Here is a 16,670-nt window from a genome sequence, read left to right on the forward strand (position 1 = left end):
GCTGCTTAATGGAAACAACTCTGAGACTGCATTGTCATTCCTTTCTCATTTCTCTGCATGTTTTACTCCTCCATCACGTCTGGCAGTGATGGTTATTTTCAGGTAGCATTTCACCGCTGTCCTGGAGGAATCACTACCATCTAGACTCTCTTTTTTCCAGGAGTGAATGGGCTTGTTGCTGCTTTTTACATGGTAGCATCCATCAGCAGATCTTCAAATGCACTAACAGATCCTCTCCTGCCTCTGCACAGGGCTATTGGGACCTCAAGGACCAAGAGGACTTCCAGGAGAAACTGGGATCCCAGGTCCCCCGGGTCCTCCAGGGCCACCAGCCACCCCAAGCCTCCCTCTTACCTTCCAACAAGGGGTTCTCTACTCACTTCAGCCCACGGCTGAAAAAGAAAGTAAGTTTCTTTCACTGTTCCCATTTTTTTTTTGGTATATCAGCAGAACAGACAGGCTTGGAGCAGCTCAGATCTTCCTCCCACCTCCCTGTTGGGCTCTGCCATAGCCCTGCCTTCCCTGGGAGCAGAAAGATGAGCTGCCTCTGTCGTGTGGGTCTCTTGGGCGTTCCTGCTAAAGACAAAGCATGTCAAAAGTTAGGTGGGTTCACCTCTCCCTAGCGAGGAACTAAGTTGTTGCTCTTCTACAAACATCAGAGTACAGTGCTCGGGGGGCTCGTGTTTGTTCCCTGTGCCTGGTTTTCTGGGTTTATCATAGCTTTGAGGAGGCAACTCAGTGTCCTTTAAGCTTCCATTCAGGTAGCATCATGTGAGAGACACATGGGGAGAGACATACAGCGTGTCTGCCCAGCGAGGTGCTGGTGCAATGACCCTGTATGGCTGTAAGGCCTCTTGGTGCTGCTGTTGAAGTGTTATGGTGCTCGGGGATGCTCAGAAATGCACAACTACTAAACGTTTGCAGCTCTGAAATTATATAACGTAACAGGGACATCTGTTAAGTGCAGCTCTTTTCCTGCCCCCGCAGACACGTCTCCCCACCTGTGTTTCTGGCACAGCAACTTTATCCCACATCCATGCAAAACACGGAACTGCGGGCTCAAAAGCCCAGACCAGCACTGTAATTTATCTCTTCCCTATGGCTGGAAGGTCAGGGTTTCTTTGAGCCTATGGTGATTTAAAAATATATTTACTTGATTTGTGTTGTGCGTGGCAAGAAAAGGCTTACTTGGAAATGCACATCATGCGCTCTTATCTGAGCAATCCTACCTGGGCTTGATCTGATTTCTTCTGATCTGGTGTTGTATTCCTGGCATCTAATAATGATAAAGCAGGACTCAGATGTATCTCTGCTTGGCTTGTAAACCCCTGGAGCCCCAGCTCTGCTTGGTCTCCCATCTCCACTCCCCCAGACTTCAGCTGTGCCTTTTCCCCAGCTCTTCTGCTCATGTCCAGCTTCAAAGCTCAGTTGTATTGCTTGCAGCCAAGGATTAGTAAGTCTCCCTGTGTCTGACAGTTTTCTAGAGCTTTCCTTTTCCTTCCACCCACTCCCCTCTCCAGATTCCTTTTCTTGAAAATGAACAGATGTATTTTTAATTAGGGAAGAACTTTAACAGCTCTATTTCATATTCAGTTACTTAACACGTATTGGCAAGATTAAATTAATTGTGGTTCAGTGCGAAGGTTTTTCCCAAAACACAGACTGAGCTGCTGCGTTCACAAGCCTTATAACAGGGAAGTTTTTTGTTAGCCACCTCCCTGCCTTACACCAAGCAGTGGCTGCATTGTTTGGTGTCACTCTGTGTTCAGCCTTTTATTCCAAGCATCCTGGAGGGTGGCTTTGGTACCCCCCAGGTACCCCTTTTTTTTTTTTACCCTTTAAATTCAACTCTTTCTTACAAGGTATTGAAAAGACTTACAAGTATGAAAAGGCAGAGATTGCATGGCCTTCCCAGCTGATGTGTGAGAAGGGAAACCTCTGTGTTATCCCCAGTTGGGAAGCAGATAAATGAGTGGATAAATACCTGCATTAACTCAGCCACACTGGGCAGCAGAAGGCTCCCAAGGACTTGAGTCTGTGAGTAGATGGTGACCGCTCCATCCTTAGGGCAGCCCTGTGCTTCTCTACCTTTTGGGGATTTCTTGGTATGCAGGAGAAGCCAGGACCCTGTCGCAGCAGTGTGTGCTGCCGAGGCTTGATTTATCTGCTCTCGGAAGAACTAGGGAGCTGATGGTGTAGAGGTTTCCAAATTAAGACCTAATCCTGTGTGGAATTAAAATATTGCTGTTACAGAGACTGGCCCTGATGGAGCTCTCAAGCTCTCTGTCTCCTGGATTTATAACCCAGGTCATGTAAGAAGCAGAAAGCTGTGTGCTCCCTGGTGGTGTCTGTAGCAGAGGTCTGACTAAATAAATGAGTGTTACACGCGAACTGGTGCTTGGACAGAGAAGACAGCGCTGGTCTTTCCCTGTATGCAGCTGCCATGCCCTCTGCCAGCCACCAACAGCTTTATCCTAAGCCTCACATCTGACAAATTTAGAAATCTTTGTCCCTCCCACAGCTCCCAGGGTCTCCTCTGCCCCCTCCCGTGGGTCCTGGTGGGTGGCTGAGCGAGCCGGGCAGTGTCAGCTCTTCTCACTGGTCATCACCGAAGTTTGGGGTTTAGTAGCAAGCACCAGAGCTGCCTGCTGGGGTCACATCATTCATCCAGTTTCTTCCAGGGTGTGGGATGTGTGAGGCAGGACTCTGTAGTGGTCCATGGAGATGAAATTTCCTGTAGATGTGTACAGCAAAGATTGCACTGACGCGTGCAGGAGCAAGCTGGCTTTGTTGATGTACTAACATTGGGTCTCTAAGCCCAAAATCTATAGCAAGTCATCTTGTTTAAAAATAATGTCTTATACAAGTCTCCCTGCCTGTTTAAGTCATCTGCCTGGTCATGGTAAAGTTACTGCAGTACTGAGACCATTTTTCTAACAAAACTTACCATTTTCCTTACACGCTGGTTGATTTTGCCTACCAGGGGTTGGTGGAAAGCTGATCCTCAACAACCAATAAAGCTTAGCCTTGTAAATCCTGGGTAGGTTTTTCTTTGTTTTTATTTTTTTTATTATTTTTAATGGAGCACATCTGAAAACTATAAACACAAGATTCCAGCTGCTGACAGCAGAGGGAAGCATATTCCTTGTAATGGGCATGTGCACCCACAGAGATGTGAGAAAGCTGTATTGGATTATTAGCAGCAGCACGGCGTTTGGTTCCGCCTGAACATGGTTAATGCGTGTGCCTTTATTAATCACAAGTTCCTGTTGGCAGTGTTTATCAGCAGGCAGAAGCCCAAAATGGGGAGACGTTTTCTCACAGTTTCATTGTGCTGTGGTGAAGAAATTGGTCCCAGTTGTCTCCCTCCGGATCAGGTAGCAGAAAGAAATTAGGACAGGATTACTTCATTTCCATCCTGTCTCAACAAATCAAGCCTATAATGGGGGAATTTATCCCTGAGTCAGAAACACGAGATATTGGCCAGAGACTGGCCTGCCCTACCCCGCTGCTGGGGCTGCTGCAAGCGTCGCTTCTTTCTCTGCCACTTGGCAATGAGTGGCTCAGGTATGTGGTCCAGAGTCAGCTCGGTGTTAAAGCTGAGATGGTTTTCATGAAAAAGAAAGAAAAAAGAACGGATCTTTGAGGGCTGTGGTTTTTAATATCACAAAGATTTCAGTTTGCAAAGGACACAGAGGTAATGTTAACCTATTTTACAAAGGGAAGCTGGAGCGCAGCAGGCTTGCCTGTGTGCCCAACGTGCCATTGATGAAATAGGTGTAGAAAAGGGATCAGCACCAGTGAGCCCCAGAATCTCCCCGTGCATGTAGGGAGATGGGAAGACCAGAGAGCTTTTTTTCCTGCTGCTCTGTGAGAATATGGAGAGAGTCCCTTAAACACGTGAGGGTTGTGTTTTAACATGTTTTAATCCCATTTCATTCACAGTATGTTTCATTCAGAGCTCCTGGAAGAAAACTTTAATCTTGGTGAGTTCTGCATGGCCAGACAGCTTAGGAAGGAGCCTCTCTGGTCTCCCACGTGTCCATGCTTCTGTGCAAATCAGAAGCCGCTGAGCTCAGGGGCTGCTGAGCTGAGCTCCCTTCAGTGGAGCAGTTACTGAATCACCTTCCATAAATAACTTGAGTCTAATAGGTCTAATGTCAGGATGGGTGGATTTGTGGGAAATAACTCTGTCGGCGCAATAATGTATTGTTTAGCTGGAATGTTTTGAAACCCAAGCCTTTATCCCCAGTTTACCTCCAGAAGTGATTAAATCCTGTTTGTAGCCCATCCTCTCTCCCCCTCAGCGGACATGCGTTTGGTTTTGTTGACCACTTGTTCTCTTAAAAACAAAAGACTCTGCAGTTGCTGTTCAGTGCTCATTTCCCAATTTCATCTCGCTCCAAAGCTGTGATGGATTTTGACATGGTCAAATAAAACTCAAATTAATTGGATTACACACTTCACTTGGGTACCTTCCCTTCTGAACATGAAAACAGTCTCAGTTGTTTTTTTACAGGGCTGTAAAGAAGGGAAGATGGATGGGTCTGGAAACAATAGTCAAAGAAATACCTGTTTGCATTCAGGCTTTAGGTTTGAAATTTGGTTCTCAGAGGGATCTGGGTTAGATCTCATGCTGTTCTGCTGCCAGGAAGACGTTGCAGAGATGTTCTGTCATCCCTGGCAGGTAAAGAGATTTCACAGTTTTCCCTAGGAGCTGCTTTCAAACACCGAGCTTGAAAGTCTTCTCTATCATTGCCAGCACTCCAGAAATTGAAAAGGCTTCACGATGTGTCTGCTAACATTTCTGGAGGTTTCACCTTCTGTCGTTGGGGCTGGACTCTTCAGAGTAAGCAAACATCACTCTGATCCTGCTGGTGTTAGCTGGTACTCACACCAGTGCAGCAGCGAGCCATTTGCAGTCTTTTACACCTGCAAAGAGTTCCCCTGAATTTAAGCATTATGAGCTGAAGGGATGGGTGAAAGGGAGCACCAGTATGTTTGAGGTCATGGGCAGGAGGAGATGGGCATTATTCTGGTATGGCAGCCTCCCGCTGTGGAAAATGGGGACTTTCAGAGGGTTCACCATTCCAGTGACCGGGAGTCAACATCTTCATCCAGGTTAAATGCACCAGGAAACCTGCTGTGGGTCCGATAGTCCTGACAGGACGATGGATGTGAATCTCTGTAGCATCAGGACGCGGGGGTTCCCTTCCTTGCTTTGTGTTACTAGTATCTTGGCCAGTTGTGGAATTTTTGCACCTTGGTTTCCTTGGTTTCCACACCTGTTAAATCGTGTTGTGGGATGCTGAGATGAAAGATGCTGCCACACGGTACCCCCACAGACTGCCAGCATGCTGCCGAGCACATCCACAGGGAACAGGGTTGTTGATTGTGGGTTTGGTGTTGCAGTAAGTGATAAGGGTTGTTTTTATTTTATATAGTTCTGTTTGTTTCTATTCAGTTACCAACTGAAGTGGTAAGCACATTGGCTCAAAGATGAGGGAAGACGTGGGCAGCTACAGGCTGATTTTTATTTCTACCAGGGTATGACTGAGAAAGATGTGGAAAAGCACAAAGTTCCTCCAGTTCCTGCTAATGGCTTTCCTCTCCCTGCTCTGCTCCCATCTCCACCTGTTCCCCAGAGCTCAGGAGACCTACACAGGCTGGCCAGAGAGTTTTCTGCTTATGTGCAAGGGGCAGAGCACAGCCTCTCCTTGAGCTTTCCTTCATCCTCAGACCTCAGGGTGTCTCCCAGCAGCTGTGTGGCAGGGTGAGCTTGCTGGGTTGGTGGGCACGCTGCCGACTGCCAGCTTTTCTCAGCGGTTCACTGATGCCAGGTGTGAGGGAGCTCCAAATCCATGTGTGATTTCTCAGGTAGCCAGAAACCAGATGCATTTTGGAGATGGCAAATCTGGGGTGAGTTATTGCTGTACAGTGCAGAGCTACTCTTAAACTGCTTTGGCATTCAAAAGTAGGGTTGCATGGGTGTGAACACCAATTTTGGGACAGAAAGGATGAATTTTTCCAGGGGCTAGCAGAGGTGAGATGAGGAGGTCTGAGGGATACAGCCTGTGCCCTCAGAGAGCAAAAGGACAATTGTGCAAAAAGCCCAGATTTTGCATCCAGAAGCACTGCCTGCCCTTTACCAGCAACAGGCGCCAGAGGATTTAGGAGAGAAGTCCTGCCTACTGGGACAGGGCAGCTCACGCTGCAGGGCCGCTAACTGTTCTGCTCTTTAACACAGACGGAGAACCCCAGCTGGCCTCCACCGTCATAGACACCATCATGGCTGGCCTGCCAGGACCGCGGGGAGCCCCAGGGCCCATAGGGCCACCAGGTAAAACACTCTGCTGAGCCACAAAGCTGTACTGATGGGGAAGATGAGCAAAAGAGTTTTCTGCTGGAGAGTGAAGTGGTCTGTGGGATGCCTGTAGGGAAAGCAAGTGGTCCGCACAGGAAGGGCTGTGGAGCCACGGCTCCAGGAGTGGAAAAGTGGCAAGAAGTAACCAGTTCTTATCTGTGGATAGCAGCAGATTTTTTATTTTTTTTTTAACCTTATAACAATTCCTTACTGCTTTGGCAGGGCACATCCTGAGAAGGGAATCGTTGGAGTGTCCCTAAGAATGGGCTGTCCAGTGAATTCTTCTGTGAGAGCAGAGCTGTTCTCACTGCTGGTGCAATCCTGCCCTGTTGCTGTGGAGCTCTACTGAGCAGGATCTGGCCAGCTGTCCTCAGTGATATCTATGCAAACTTTGGATCTGTTTTGAGCCATTCCAGATTTGCACCAGCGTAACTGAGATCAGAAGCTGGGATGAAAATTTAGCAGCAAGTCTTCTGTTTCTCAGTGCTGATGGGTGGCTTAAATGATAATGTTCCTGCAAACATCAGCACTTCCCTGTATGATGCATATTTAGGAGTGAACTCCCATCGGTTGCAGAAAAGGCTTTTCCCTTCATTATGAGGGCCTTTCATTTATCCTTCAGATCCTTTATTCTCTGACTTAAGCGTTTGTATGGGGCATTAATGATTGAGGCTGATTCAGCTGTACTTTGTGTGCAATGTCCACATTGTTTCATCTCAAGGGTTGTGACAGCTAAAGCAGAGAGGAGTATTGCTAAGTTCAGACTAAGCAAATATCCTGTCTCCCATTTGCAGGTACAATTTAACAGCTACTGTTGGGATATAATAATTTTTCCGAAAGGAATGAATCTGTTTCATGACTGTATAAAACAACTTGACCTGTTTAGGCAGTGTTTGACACGGCCTGGAAGCAACCACTTCTGTGGAACAGATTTAAAATTAATTTCTTGCCACTGGAGTGAGCATGTAAAGACCAAAAGAGCACTTTGCTTTGCCACAGTTGGCCTCCTGTTCAGGCTGTGTCCAAACCCTGGCTCCTTCATGTTCATCATCAACGTTCTGACAAAACCAGGGAGCCAGACTCCAGCAGCTTGCAGACTTTCCACCTACAGGACCTCCTCCATTTCAGAAACAGCAGATAGAGTAGTTTGCTCTGATGGAGCTGTTTCATGAGTCTAGTTTAAGATTTCCAAAGAGTTATTATTTTAAGCAATGGAAATGCAACACGTTGCTGACATCCTTCCTGCCCTATTTTCACCTTTTCTTCCCAGAGCTCTAAGGTCTTCCCTAGGGCATAGGGATGTATTATATCAGGATGGGGGTGTCCAGGAACCCGGTGTATGATGAAGTGCTTATGCTGTAGTCCTGTGACCGATGAATGGCTCTCACCCACTGAGAGATGAAGAACAATGAAAGGCAGTGCATGTGTTTGGAATTCAGGGTCCTTCCAAGTCTCCTTAAACTTGTCTCAAATGCTGATTCCCACCAGGGCCGCCAGGTGCATCAGGACCCAAAGGGCCCCCAGGACCCATCGGAGTCCCTGGATCACAAGTAAGAGTTTTAGTGCTTTGGGGCTGTAGGGGAGAGGTGGGGTTTAGGTGTGAAAAATCCTCTCATTGCTGAAAGAGAGCAAATACTTTATAAATCTTGGACCTGATGTCTTGGTCCCAGTGAAATTCTGTGATTTTAATACCTGTTTTTCATCCTGAAGTAGGATAAGAAGAATGGTTGCACTTCCCAGGCTTTCCCTTAATCATAACAACACATCTTGCTGTTACTCTGTCAAAATGGTTTACTGTAGCCTGAGTTGATGCAAAGGATTTGACATAGGCTTTACTAAAACAGTGATAGAAAAATACTGTGTTTCCTGTGGAACACATAAAAAGGATAAAAATGTATCAATGAGAATTCGCCATTTCACCAAACTGAATTTCTTAAGCCTAATTTTTTGGAAATAGCACTTTCCATTCAATAAAAAACATCACAAATTACGATCAGTTTGATTGATAAGATATTGATAAAAATTTGTGGCGGGGAAGATAAACATGGAGTGTGATAACCTCACTAAAAAGAATTTATGATAGAAGGGCAAAGTATTCATATGGATGAAAAAAAGGTTAAAAGAAAAGAAATTATGATGAATAATGAACTGCCAAGCTGCTCCAAATGGTGGCTGGCTGATACAAGGGGACTCCAGTTTGGGGAAGGATGTTTCTTACTGTGGAGGTAAACCAGTGACACCAAATATTTCAAAGGTATCTGACCTGACTAAGGAGATGAAGTGACTGAAGAGAACAGAAGAGAGGGAAAGGTTAAGTAATTTAGACGATGGATGTAACTCAGATCCTGATATGACAGGTTTGGGATTGCTAGAAATTAGAGAAAGGAGACTTTTACTATGTATTTATTAATCACTTTGAAGAAGCAACGGAGAGCAGGTTAGTGAAATTTTGCCAGTGTAGCAGAATCATTTCAATTAGTGAATGCTCTGGAGAATGGTGAGAAACTCCAGATAGATATGAACACAGTGGGAAAATTGGCAGCAAAATGACGGTTGCAGTTTAACGTGATTAAATATAAGGTAATTCGCAATTCATAAATAGGTTCTGTAATAGAGTCTGGCTTTTCCACATGCAGCATGCTTTATAATTTTTTTATTTTTTACAACAGATTTGTTTAATTCAGTGTTCTTGAGCTTCCCTCTGTAAACGTACACTAAAATTCAGTGTTGAGAGCTGTCAAGTGCAAAGGTTACTTATGGGCACTTGAGCTCTGTTCATGCTCTGTGTTTGACATGGGGCTAAGTCTGGTTTGTGCCCTATCTCATTTGCCAGCTCTAGTTAACCTCCTAAATCAAGGCTGGAATTTTTGGGGATGATTGAGTGCAGGCAAGGAGCAACATGTTAATGGGGAGCACTGCTACCTCCCAGCTGAAGCTGCATGCTTTGGGGACCCAGGATCTAAACTTGATGATCTTTGTGGGCCCCTTCCAACTCGGATATTCTATGATTCTAAGCTGGGAGAATGCTCCTCCTTTAGTCCCTGATCTTGTTGAGCTGCATAACCAGATGATGAGGCTCCTTGCAGCTGTGCCTAGACAGCCCATTTCTCTGGCTGCTGGTGCTTTCTGGGGGCTGTTGTTAAGCAGGTTGGCTTAAATCGCCAGCTGTCTGGTGTGGAGCAAGGGGCTCTTTTGCTGCAGTCTCCAAGGAGATGTGCAAGTCACTTGAGGTGGAAAAAAGCATCTTGCATATGGTCATGCGGAACTGACATGCAGAATATAAACAAACAATATTGTGCTCTTCCTGCCTGGTTTATACCCGTGGCTTCACTGGGTGTGTAATTTAAGAATTTTGATAGATTTTTGCCAAGCAGTTCAATTAGCGGAAGTCTGGAGACAATGCCCTTCTTATCCATTGGTGACTTGCTTTATAGATTTATTCAACCCAGGGAGCAAAATTATTAGTAGAGATTGGGCTTAATTTGAAAATTGTTTATTAGGGTGAGTGAATCGCTTCAAAATAATTTCCACTGCACAATCCAATTAATTTTCAGGTATGTATGCTTACTCATGCCACCCACTGAGGCAATTATGAAGAGGAGGAAAGTAGTGGGGATTTTTAGGCCAACCATACCATCTGTTTATTAATTTCTTCTCAGTCACTGAGAATGAGAACTATCCTGTCACACTGACCCCTTAAAAAATGCTACATCAGTAGCATGCAGTTCATTAAAAGTCCCAAAGAGAGGGGATATGCAGAAAATATGGTGCTCGGGATATCTGCAAAATGAGCTTCCATTGTTGCTGCTTGAGGGCAAAAGAGAATCCAGCCCAATCATTTAATGGGTATATGAGGTTTTCAGGAGCTGAGGATCACCGGGAAATGTTTTCACTACATCTTCATAAAGAATTCATGATAGAAGTTAATTTCTCCTTGTTCTGCCTCTCTTCTAGGGCTTACCAGGCTCTCCAGGACAACCCGGGCCAAAAGGCTCCAAAGGAGACCGAGGAGAGAGAGTAAGGTTTTACATAGTGGATTGATTCCCAGCAGGATCTGGGTTAATGCCTTAGAAATTACATACAACAGGTCTTTCAGTTTCCATGGGACTGCAGCCATGGCCAAATTTAAATGCAGAGTTTCTAGGTCTTCTGCAAAAAAAAACAAGATGAGGGGTTACTGAACAGATAAAAGGTTGAATTGCTTGCACAGAGTCTGGTGTTCCTTAAAGAGATGCAGGTAGTAAATCCAAGGAATATTCAGCCTGGCAGAAGCCAGCTTTCTTCTGCCAACCAAAGCTCTTTAGTCTGGAGTATGTTAGATGGTCTGACTTCTTCCATCTGTGACAGTAACACGGTAAAAGCTCATCAGACTTTTCCTGAACCAAAGCCATTCCCCAGGTTAAATGATGCTCTTAATATGTTTAGAAAATGTGCTATACCTCAGTCCTTGATGGGCCTTGAAGTGCTAATGACTGTAGCAAGAAGGGCTGTTTGAATTTATTTCCAAACAGGTGAAGCTTAGGGAATACTGGAGAAAAACCTAAGGAAGATATATCTGTGTCAGATTCCCAGTCCAGCATTCAGCACCAGGAAGGGTTTCAGATGGCACTTAGGCCTACAGCTGTTTCTTTTAAGCTTACTCTCCAAAAGGCCATGGTCTTTGAAATTGCCTCATAGAACACTAGGCACACAAAATCATCTGAGAACTTAGTACATGGTGGAGAATCATTCAGCAATTAGATCTGCCAAATGTAGCAGTGGGCACAGATGGACTGTGGAGCATTGCTAAGACCCTAGTGTGGAACAAAGTCAAAGCATTAAAGAAAAATGGAGAATAAAAATGTTGGCTGGTACCTGTAAAATGATGTGTCTGGAGTGGTGGCTACACAGGCACAGCCTTGTGCTGTAGGAAACAAATTCCCCGTTCTTCCAAGTGCCACTTTCACTGCCACGTCAATAAATGGAGGTGAGTGTGGGGGTCACTGCAGTGGGTGGCTGTGGGTGATGGGCTTCCCCCATCTGACAGCATCTCCTTTTCTCCTTCATTTCTGCTCTTCCAATTCAAAAGGCAGAGGGAAGTCTGAAAGAGCTGAGAAAGGCAAATACAAACAGGTTAACTCCAATGTGATGACTTCCCAAATTCATGAGAATACCTAGTGACAGACTTAGGTTACATTCCTCCATCCAGGCTGTGTGCGAGGCGAGCAGGGCCCAGGTGGCTTGTTTCTCCTGCAGCACTTCATGTCGAGGAGAAGCGGATATCTGAGGGTGGAGTGCACAGGCTTTCAAAAAGCTCAGTTTTATTTGAGTATCTTCGCACATTTTGGTGGGGTGCTTTGTTCCTGCTCTTGCGTAAAAAAATCACCTGCAGCCACCTGAAAGATAGAGACCATTTTAAAAGACAGTATTATTTTAATAACAATTTCCTTGTGCAGATCATCCACTTCAGGCATTTATTTGCTTCACTAATAGATTAGTCTCTGATGCATTCTGGAACAAGAATTTAAGGTTCTATCAGAGACTAAAACCTTAACTGAGGAGATTTCATAATGGGTAGCTACTACAGCTCATTACCATTAGATGCTAATTTTCAATTTAAAAAGAAGAAAAAAGGAAAGAAATTAAAAGAAAAAAAAATAGAAGAAAAAGAAAAAAAGCATGGTATATGACAAAGCATCAAGTTTCCATCCAGGAAACTGATAAGAGCTCTTCCTCAGTGATTCATTTAACATTGTGCTTTGGTTTGTGCTCAGGCATATTGCTAAGACTATCACTATACTTCCTTTGAACCAAAAGCTGTGTTGCACTGTGTCCGTTCAGTACAGGTACATACTTTAGACTTTGATTTCATTCTCTCCTTGTAGATATTCAGAATTGTAACTCTCCTTCTAGGTTTGGGACAAATGAGATTTTCAAATATCACAATGCCTTGCTAAATAGAAAAAGTGAATTCTATTTCCTGTCCTTTCTTTGTTAGCATGCAAAGCAAAGCTGATAGCTTTTTCTGGCAGAATTTCTGTAGGATGTTCTGTATGCTTTTTGTCTTTTGTGAGTGTGGATTTGAATGCTGGTTTTGACAACTACATGCTGCAATTTGGGTTTGGTGGATACAAATTAGGGCTAGCTTTACACTGAGCGGAGGAGCTGTGCAGCTGCAAAGAAAAGCAGAGGAGGGTTGACAATATCTATTGAGGTATGAGAAAATGTTATTATACATTCTTCCTGCTTAATCTCAGAGAGAACAGATGTAGAAGAGACCTGAAGCAGTCTGAGCACATCCCCGGGATGGCACATCTATGTGCATGCTGCTCGCGATCAGCCTCTGTTCATCGTATTCTTAAACAGTGCCAGTGAGGGATGCACCACATCATCTCCAGGCAGTCTTCAGAGGTACAGGTCTTGAGGGCCTGGGATGAAAGATATTTCTAACGTTCAGCCTAAATATCCTTTGATCCACTTTAAGCTGATAACATCCTTCTCTGTTCCTCCTGGACACAGAGCACAGCCTGTTTATGTATTTTCAGCGTGTTGTTATGTCTCCGCTCTGTGCTTTGCTGCCTGCCTGTGCTTTTTTGCAGCCCTTACTCCCTCCAGTGCAGAATCTGAGCATTTCCCTTTGAAGGCACTCAGAGCACCTGAGGAACTGGGCCTTCCTCCTGGTGCTCCTGGTGTGGATGTGGGCCTTTGTGTAGCGCTGGTAGCTGTGTGCTGCGCAGGGCTCCCTGGTAATGGTTCTGAGATGCCCAAGGCCCATTTGTGTTACACAAAGCAGCGGTTGGATGGACAGAGGAACAAAAGCAGCTCTCCCTTTTTTTGGCAAATGCTACAAAAAGCTGCCGCCAGCTAGATAGTTTTCTAGGAACAAAAGGATGGGTTTGTTTCTGTGTGTGTTTAGGGGAGAAGAGCCAGGTTAAATACGTGGTTGTTTCATCAATAGATTTCTAAAGATGCTTTTAAATTTTGCCTCCTCTTCTCCTGCTCCTGCTTTCTCACAAAATAATCTATAACTCTTCTCCTGGTCAGTGATTCTGCCCTGCCCCAGGGTGGGAAACTAAAGCTATGGAGGAAAACAGGGAGAAAAAAGCTGCTCGGTTTGATGGCATTTCATCCCACCCCACACCAACACCTACCATTCCTAAGTGCTTCAGTTTTACAAAAAGAAAAAAGAAAAAGAAGATGAAGCACTGAGAACAATGTGAAATTAGCACAACAGAAAAAAGAAACAAATCAACCAAAATACCTTACGTGTGTTTTGATTGGTAGCGGCTGGGGTTAACAGGGGGATGTGTGTGAGCAGGAGGCAGATTAAATCAGCGCTCGGTGGGAGTCCTGGGCTCTGTTTGCTGTCTGGGCAGCATCGGCCTGTCTGTTTTACTAGAGAGAAGAATGCTGTAGCGTTGTAAGAAACAAATCTCCAGCCAAATTCCTTCCTGCTATAATGTAACTGACTGCTGTAAAGTTCAAAAAAATTGCTAATCATCTTACTGAGAGGGTATTGAGTGGAGTAGCTCTGTATTGAGTCAAACTTCTCCGAAGTGTGATAGGATTTGGAGCTGATGCTTGACAGAAAACCATGACCCTCTTTTGCTGTCTTTAAGTGATAATGTCAAGGGAAAGGATATTTTTTTTTCATATTATCCCAAGTGTAAGGTTTTTCATTAAGCCATCTTAATTCCACTAGTAGAAATGACACTATGTTCTTGTCAAATGGAAAAATATCTCCTAATGACACTTACTTTATTTCCAACAGGGGCAAGCAGGTCTGACTGGAGAGAGGGGCATTAAGGGATTTCCTGTAAGTGATGCACTTGCGGGTGTGTGCAAGACTCAGATGGTTTTGGTGCCTGCCTGGCACACCTGGCACCATAAACACCACCTAGCTGGACTGCAGCTGGTTCAGCCAGCTCTCTCAGACACAACAACCAGGTCAGCTGTCTCCAGCTCAGAGATTTGCTCAATAGGAAGCCTTACCTTAGTGTTGCTCTGCAAATGAAACGTACTCTTCCTGCGTGTTAGGCATAGCACTGAAATGCAGAGTGCATCAGACCGATCTGATGGGTTTCTTCACCTTGGGTGCTTCAAGGGATGGAGCTGGTGCCCTGCCAGCTGGGGGCTTGGTCCCAGAGCCAGAAGTCAGTTGTAAAAAGTCGTCACAGAGGACAGAGCAGACAGATTCCCATTGATTTAGTTAGGTGGGGAGAATGCTGGCTCTAGGCTCTCTTAGAGAGAGACTGCACAGTGCAAAGCAAGCTAGCAGCTCTGCTCCGCAGACTTACCTGGCTGGCTTCTGCTAGTGGTATGTTGTCGACAGGGCAGTCAGTGGCATAAAGGGGAGGAAAGGACTGGTGACTCGAGTCCTGCTCTCCAGAGGTGGAAAGCAGTGGTCATGAAGGCATCACACCAACAGAGACGTGCTTGCAGATCCCCCTCCAGCCAAAGCTTGGCAGACAGAAGCCTGCTCCCTGCCCTGTGAGGGTCCTGGCAGTAGCAGAGCCCAAAGGTGGGCACTGTTAGCCCAAAGTGCATCAGCTGCTCTCAACGCCCTCTTGCACCTTGATCTGCCAAGCTGAGCTGGAAATCCTTTAATGAGATTAAGAGACTTGGCCAAATGATTCCTTGGCGATAGCTGAACAGACACACACAGGAGAGGTCTGCACAGGCACCTGTGGCTAGCGTGCAAACACGCCAGTGGAGTTGAAGGTTGGCTGAAAGTGAGCAAGTGGAGCAAGTTGGTTGTTTTGACTGGCAGCATCCAGAGAGCTGCTCATTTCGCTGTGAGGTTTCTCTTCACCCTTCCTTAATTCCAGCTCATCGTTTTGTGCAACTCCCACAGCCTTTTCTTCAGTTCTGCCTCCCATCCCCACTCCCTGCTTTGCAAATATCTCAAGGATGTCAAACAAGTCTGAGGAGCCCAGGCATTTCCACTCTGTTTTATTCAGCAATTTGTTAGGCTTTTCCTCTATGTTTAGCTTGTGGTTTAATCTCTTCGTGTCTTTTGTTCTTTGGGAAACGCACAAACTTCCTGGTTAGGGGGAACATCAGCCCGATGTTCACAGCACGTAGGGATCTTTGTTCAAGAAAAGCTTAATGAGCATCTTCAGAGGCAGAAAGTGATATGACTAATTAATGAAAGCAGAATGGAGGATTTTTATGGTCTAAATCAAAGATGTGCCTATGCATGTTTGGGGGAGGGGAACAGTGTTTTTATCTCAGTGTTGTGGCCTAAGATGTTGCTTGCTGAGATTTGTGGCAGGGCCAGGCCATGGCAGCGAGCCCCTCCTGCAGCCTGGCCAACCCCAGCCAAGTTCATCGATGTCAGAAATAGGGGGGGACCTGCTGGGACACTGGTGGGAGCCAGGACAGAGCTCATGAAGGCAGTCAGTTTGTTTGCTGCTGCTTCAACTCTTCTGCCTTTAATTTGGTCCTTTGGAGGGAAGGGATACAAGTAATCCTGGACAGCATCCTCAGTCATATGGAGACAAATTTCTCTTTCTTGTTTCTTTTAGGGTGAACCAGGCAAGAAGGGTGAGGAAGGGGATAAAGGTGCTGATGTAAGCATGTATTTCTACCATTTTGTTTTGCCTTTTTTTTTTTTTAACTTTTTATCTCTTTACTGTCTTTTAACCACATTCCCTCTGTTGGGCTGGTTTGAGAGGTGCAAGGGTCCTGTCACAAAAGTGCAGCAGAAATAATGTGACCCTTGGCTTTCACCTTACTGCATGCTAGAAAGCCAGGTCTTTGTGGTTTGCTTGGCCATATTGTCAGCTGCTCTCCTCACCATGCACGCTGAACACCTCCTCAATCCCTAGTGCTTGTTATCCCACACCGAGCTGCTACAAGGTAGGGAAAGCCTGCCCTGTTTCACTGCACAGCAACAGCCTCCCAGAAGAGATGAAATTGGATGTGCAGAGAGTTGGAGTTCTCACATTGCTGCTCTCCCACCCTAAAATACTCCCCAGCATCCATCTGTCCCTTCAAGCCCATATCTAAGAAAACATGGGCAATGAAATACGGCATATGTAAAAGTAAGTGACCAGCCTCAGACAGCACGTGGCCAACCTAGGAACATGAAGAGGAGCAGCATGAAGCCCGTCAGGATGGGCATACACGCCACTGTTCCAGTTTATAAGGCAACAACAGGATGGTGCTTGCCAAACAGTTTCCTGGTGTCCCAATGAAGGGAAAGCCCAAATAACTCCCTGATGCTCAGAGTAAATGTCAGAGGAGAGCAAAACCTGTTTTCCAGGTAGTGCAGTTGGTCGGCCAGGTTGTTATTAACATAAGCTGCCTGGTGTAATGGTTTGAC

The 16,670-nt window shown here is 45.5% G+C and overlaps 1 protein-coding gene across 12 annotated transcripts in view; it reads left to right on the forward strand.

Moving 5' to 3' along the window:
- COL26A1 (collagen type XXVI alpha 1 chain) overlaps nucleotides 1-16,670 on the forward strand; it is a 187,168-nt gene that overhangs the window by 161,532 nt on the left and 8,966 nt on the right. For 11 of the 12 annotated variants that reach the window (XM_084493557.1, XM_084493551.1, XM_084493559.1 and 8 more), the window contains 6 exons: nucleotides 252-404; nucleotides 6,248-6,340; nucleotides 7,853-7,914; nucleotides 10,319-10,381; nucleotides 14,115-14,159; nucleotides 15,871-15,915. In XM_084493557.1, the coding sequence (XP_084349683.1) occupies nucleotides 252-404; nucleotides 6,248-6,340; nucleotides 7,853-7,914; nucleotides 10,319-10,381; nucleotides 14,115-14,159; nucleotides 15,871-15,915 (461 nt within the window). The remainder of the gene's footprint in view (nucleotides 1-251; nucleotides 405-6,247; nucleotides 6,341-7,852; nucleotides 7,915-10,318; nucleotides 10,382-14,114; nucleotides 14,160-15,870; nucleotides 15,916-16,670) is intronic. The other variant, XM_084493556.1, reaches the window with a different exon arrangement.

The sequence above is a fragment of the Aythya ferina genome, assembly GCF_964211825.1.
Source record: "Aythya ferina genome assembly, chromosome: 19".
Taxonomy (NCBI): Eukaryota; Metazoa; Chordata; class Aves; order Anseriformes; family Anatidae; genus Aythya; species Aythya ferina.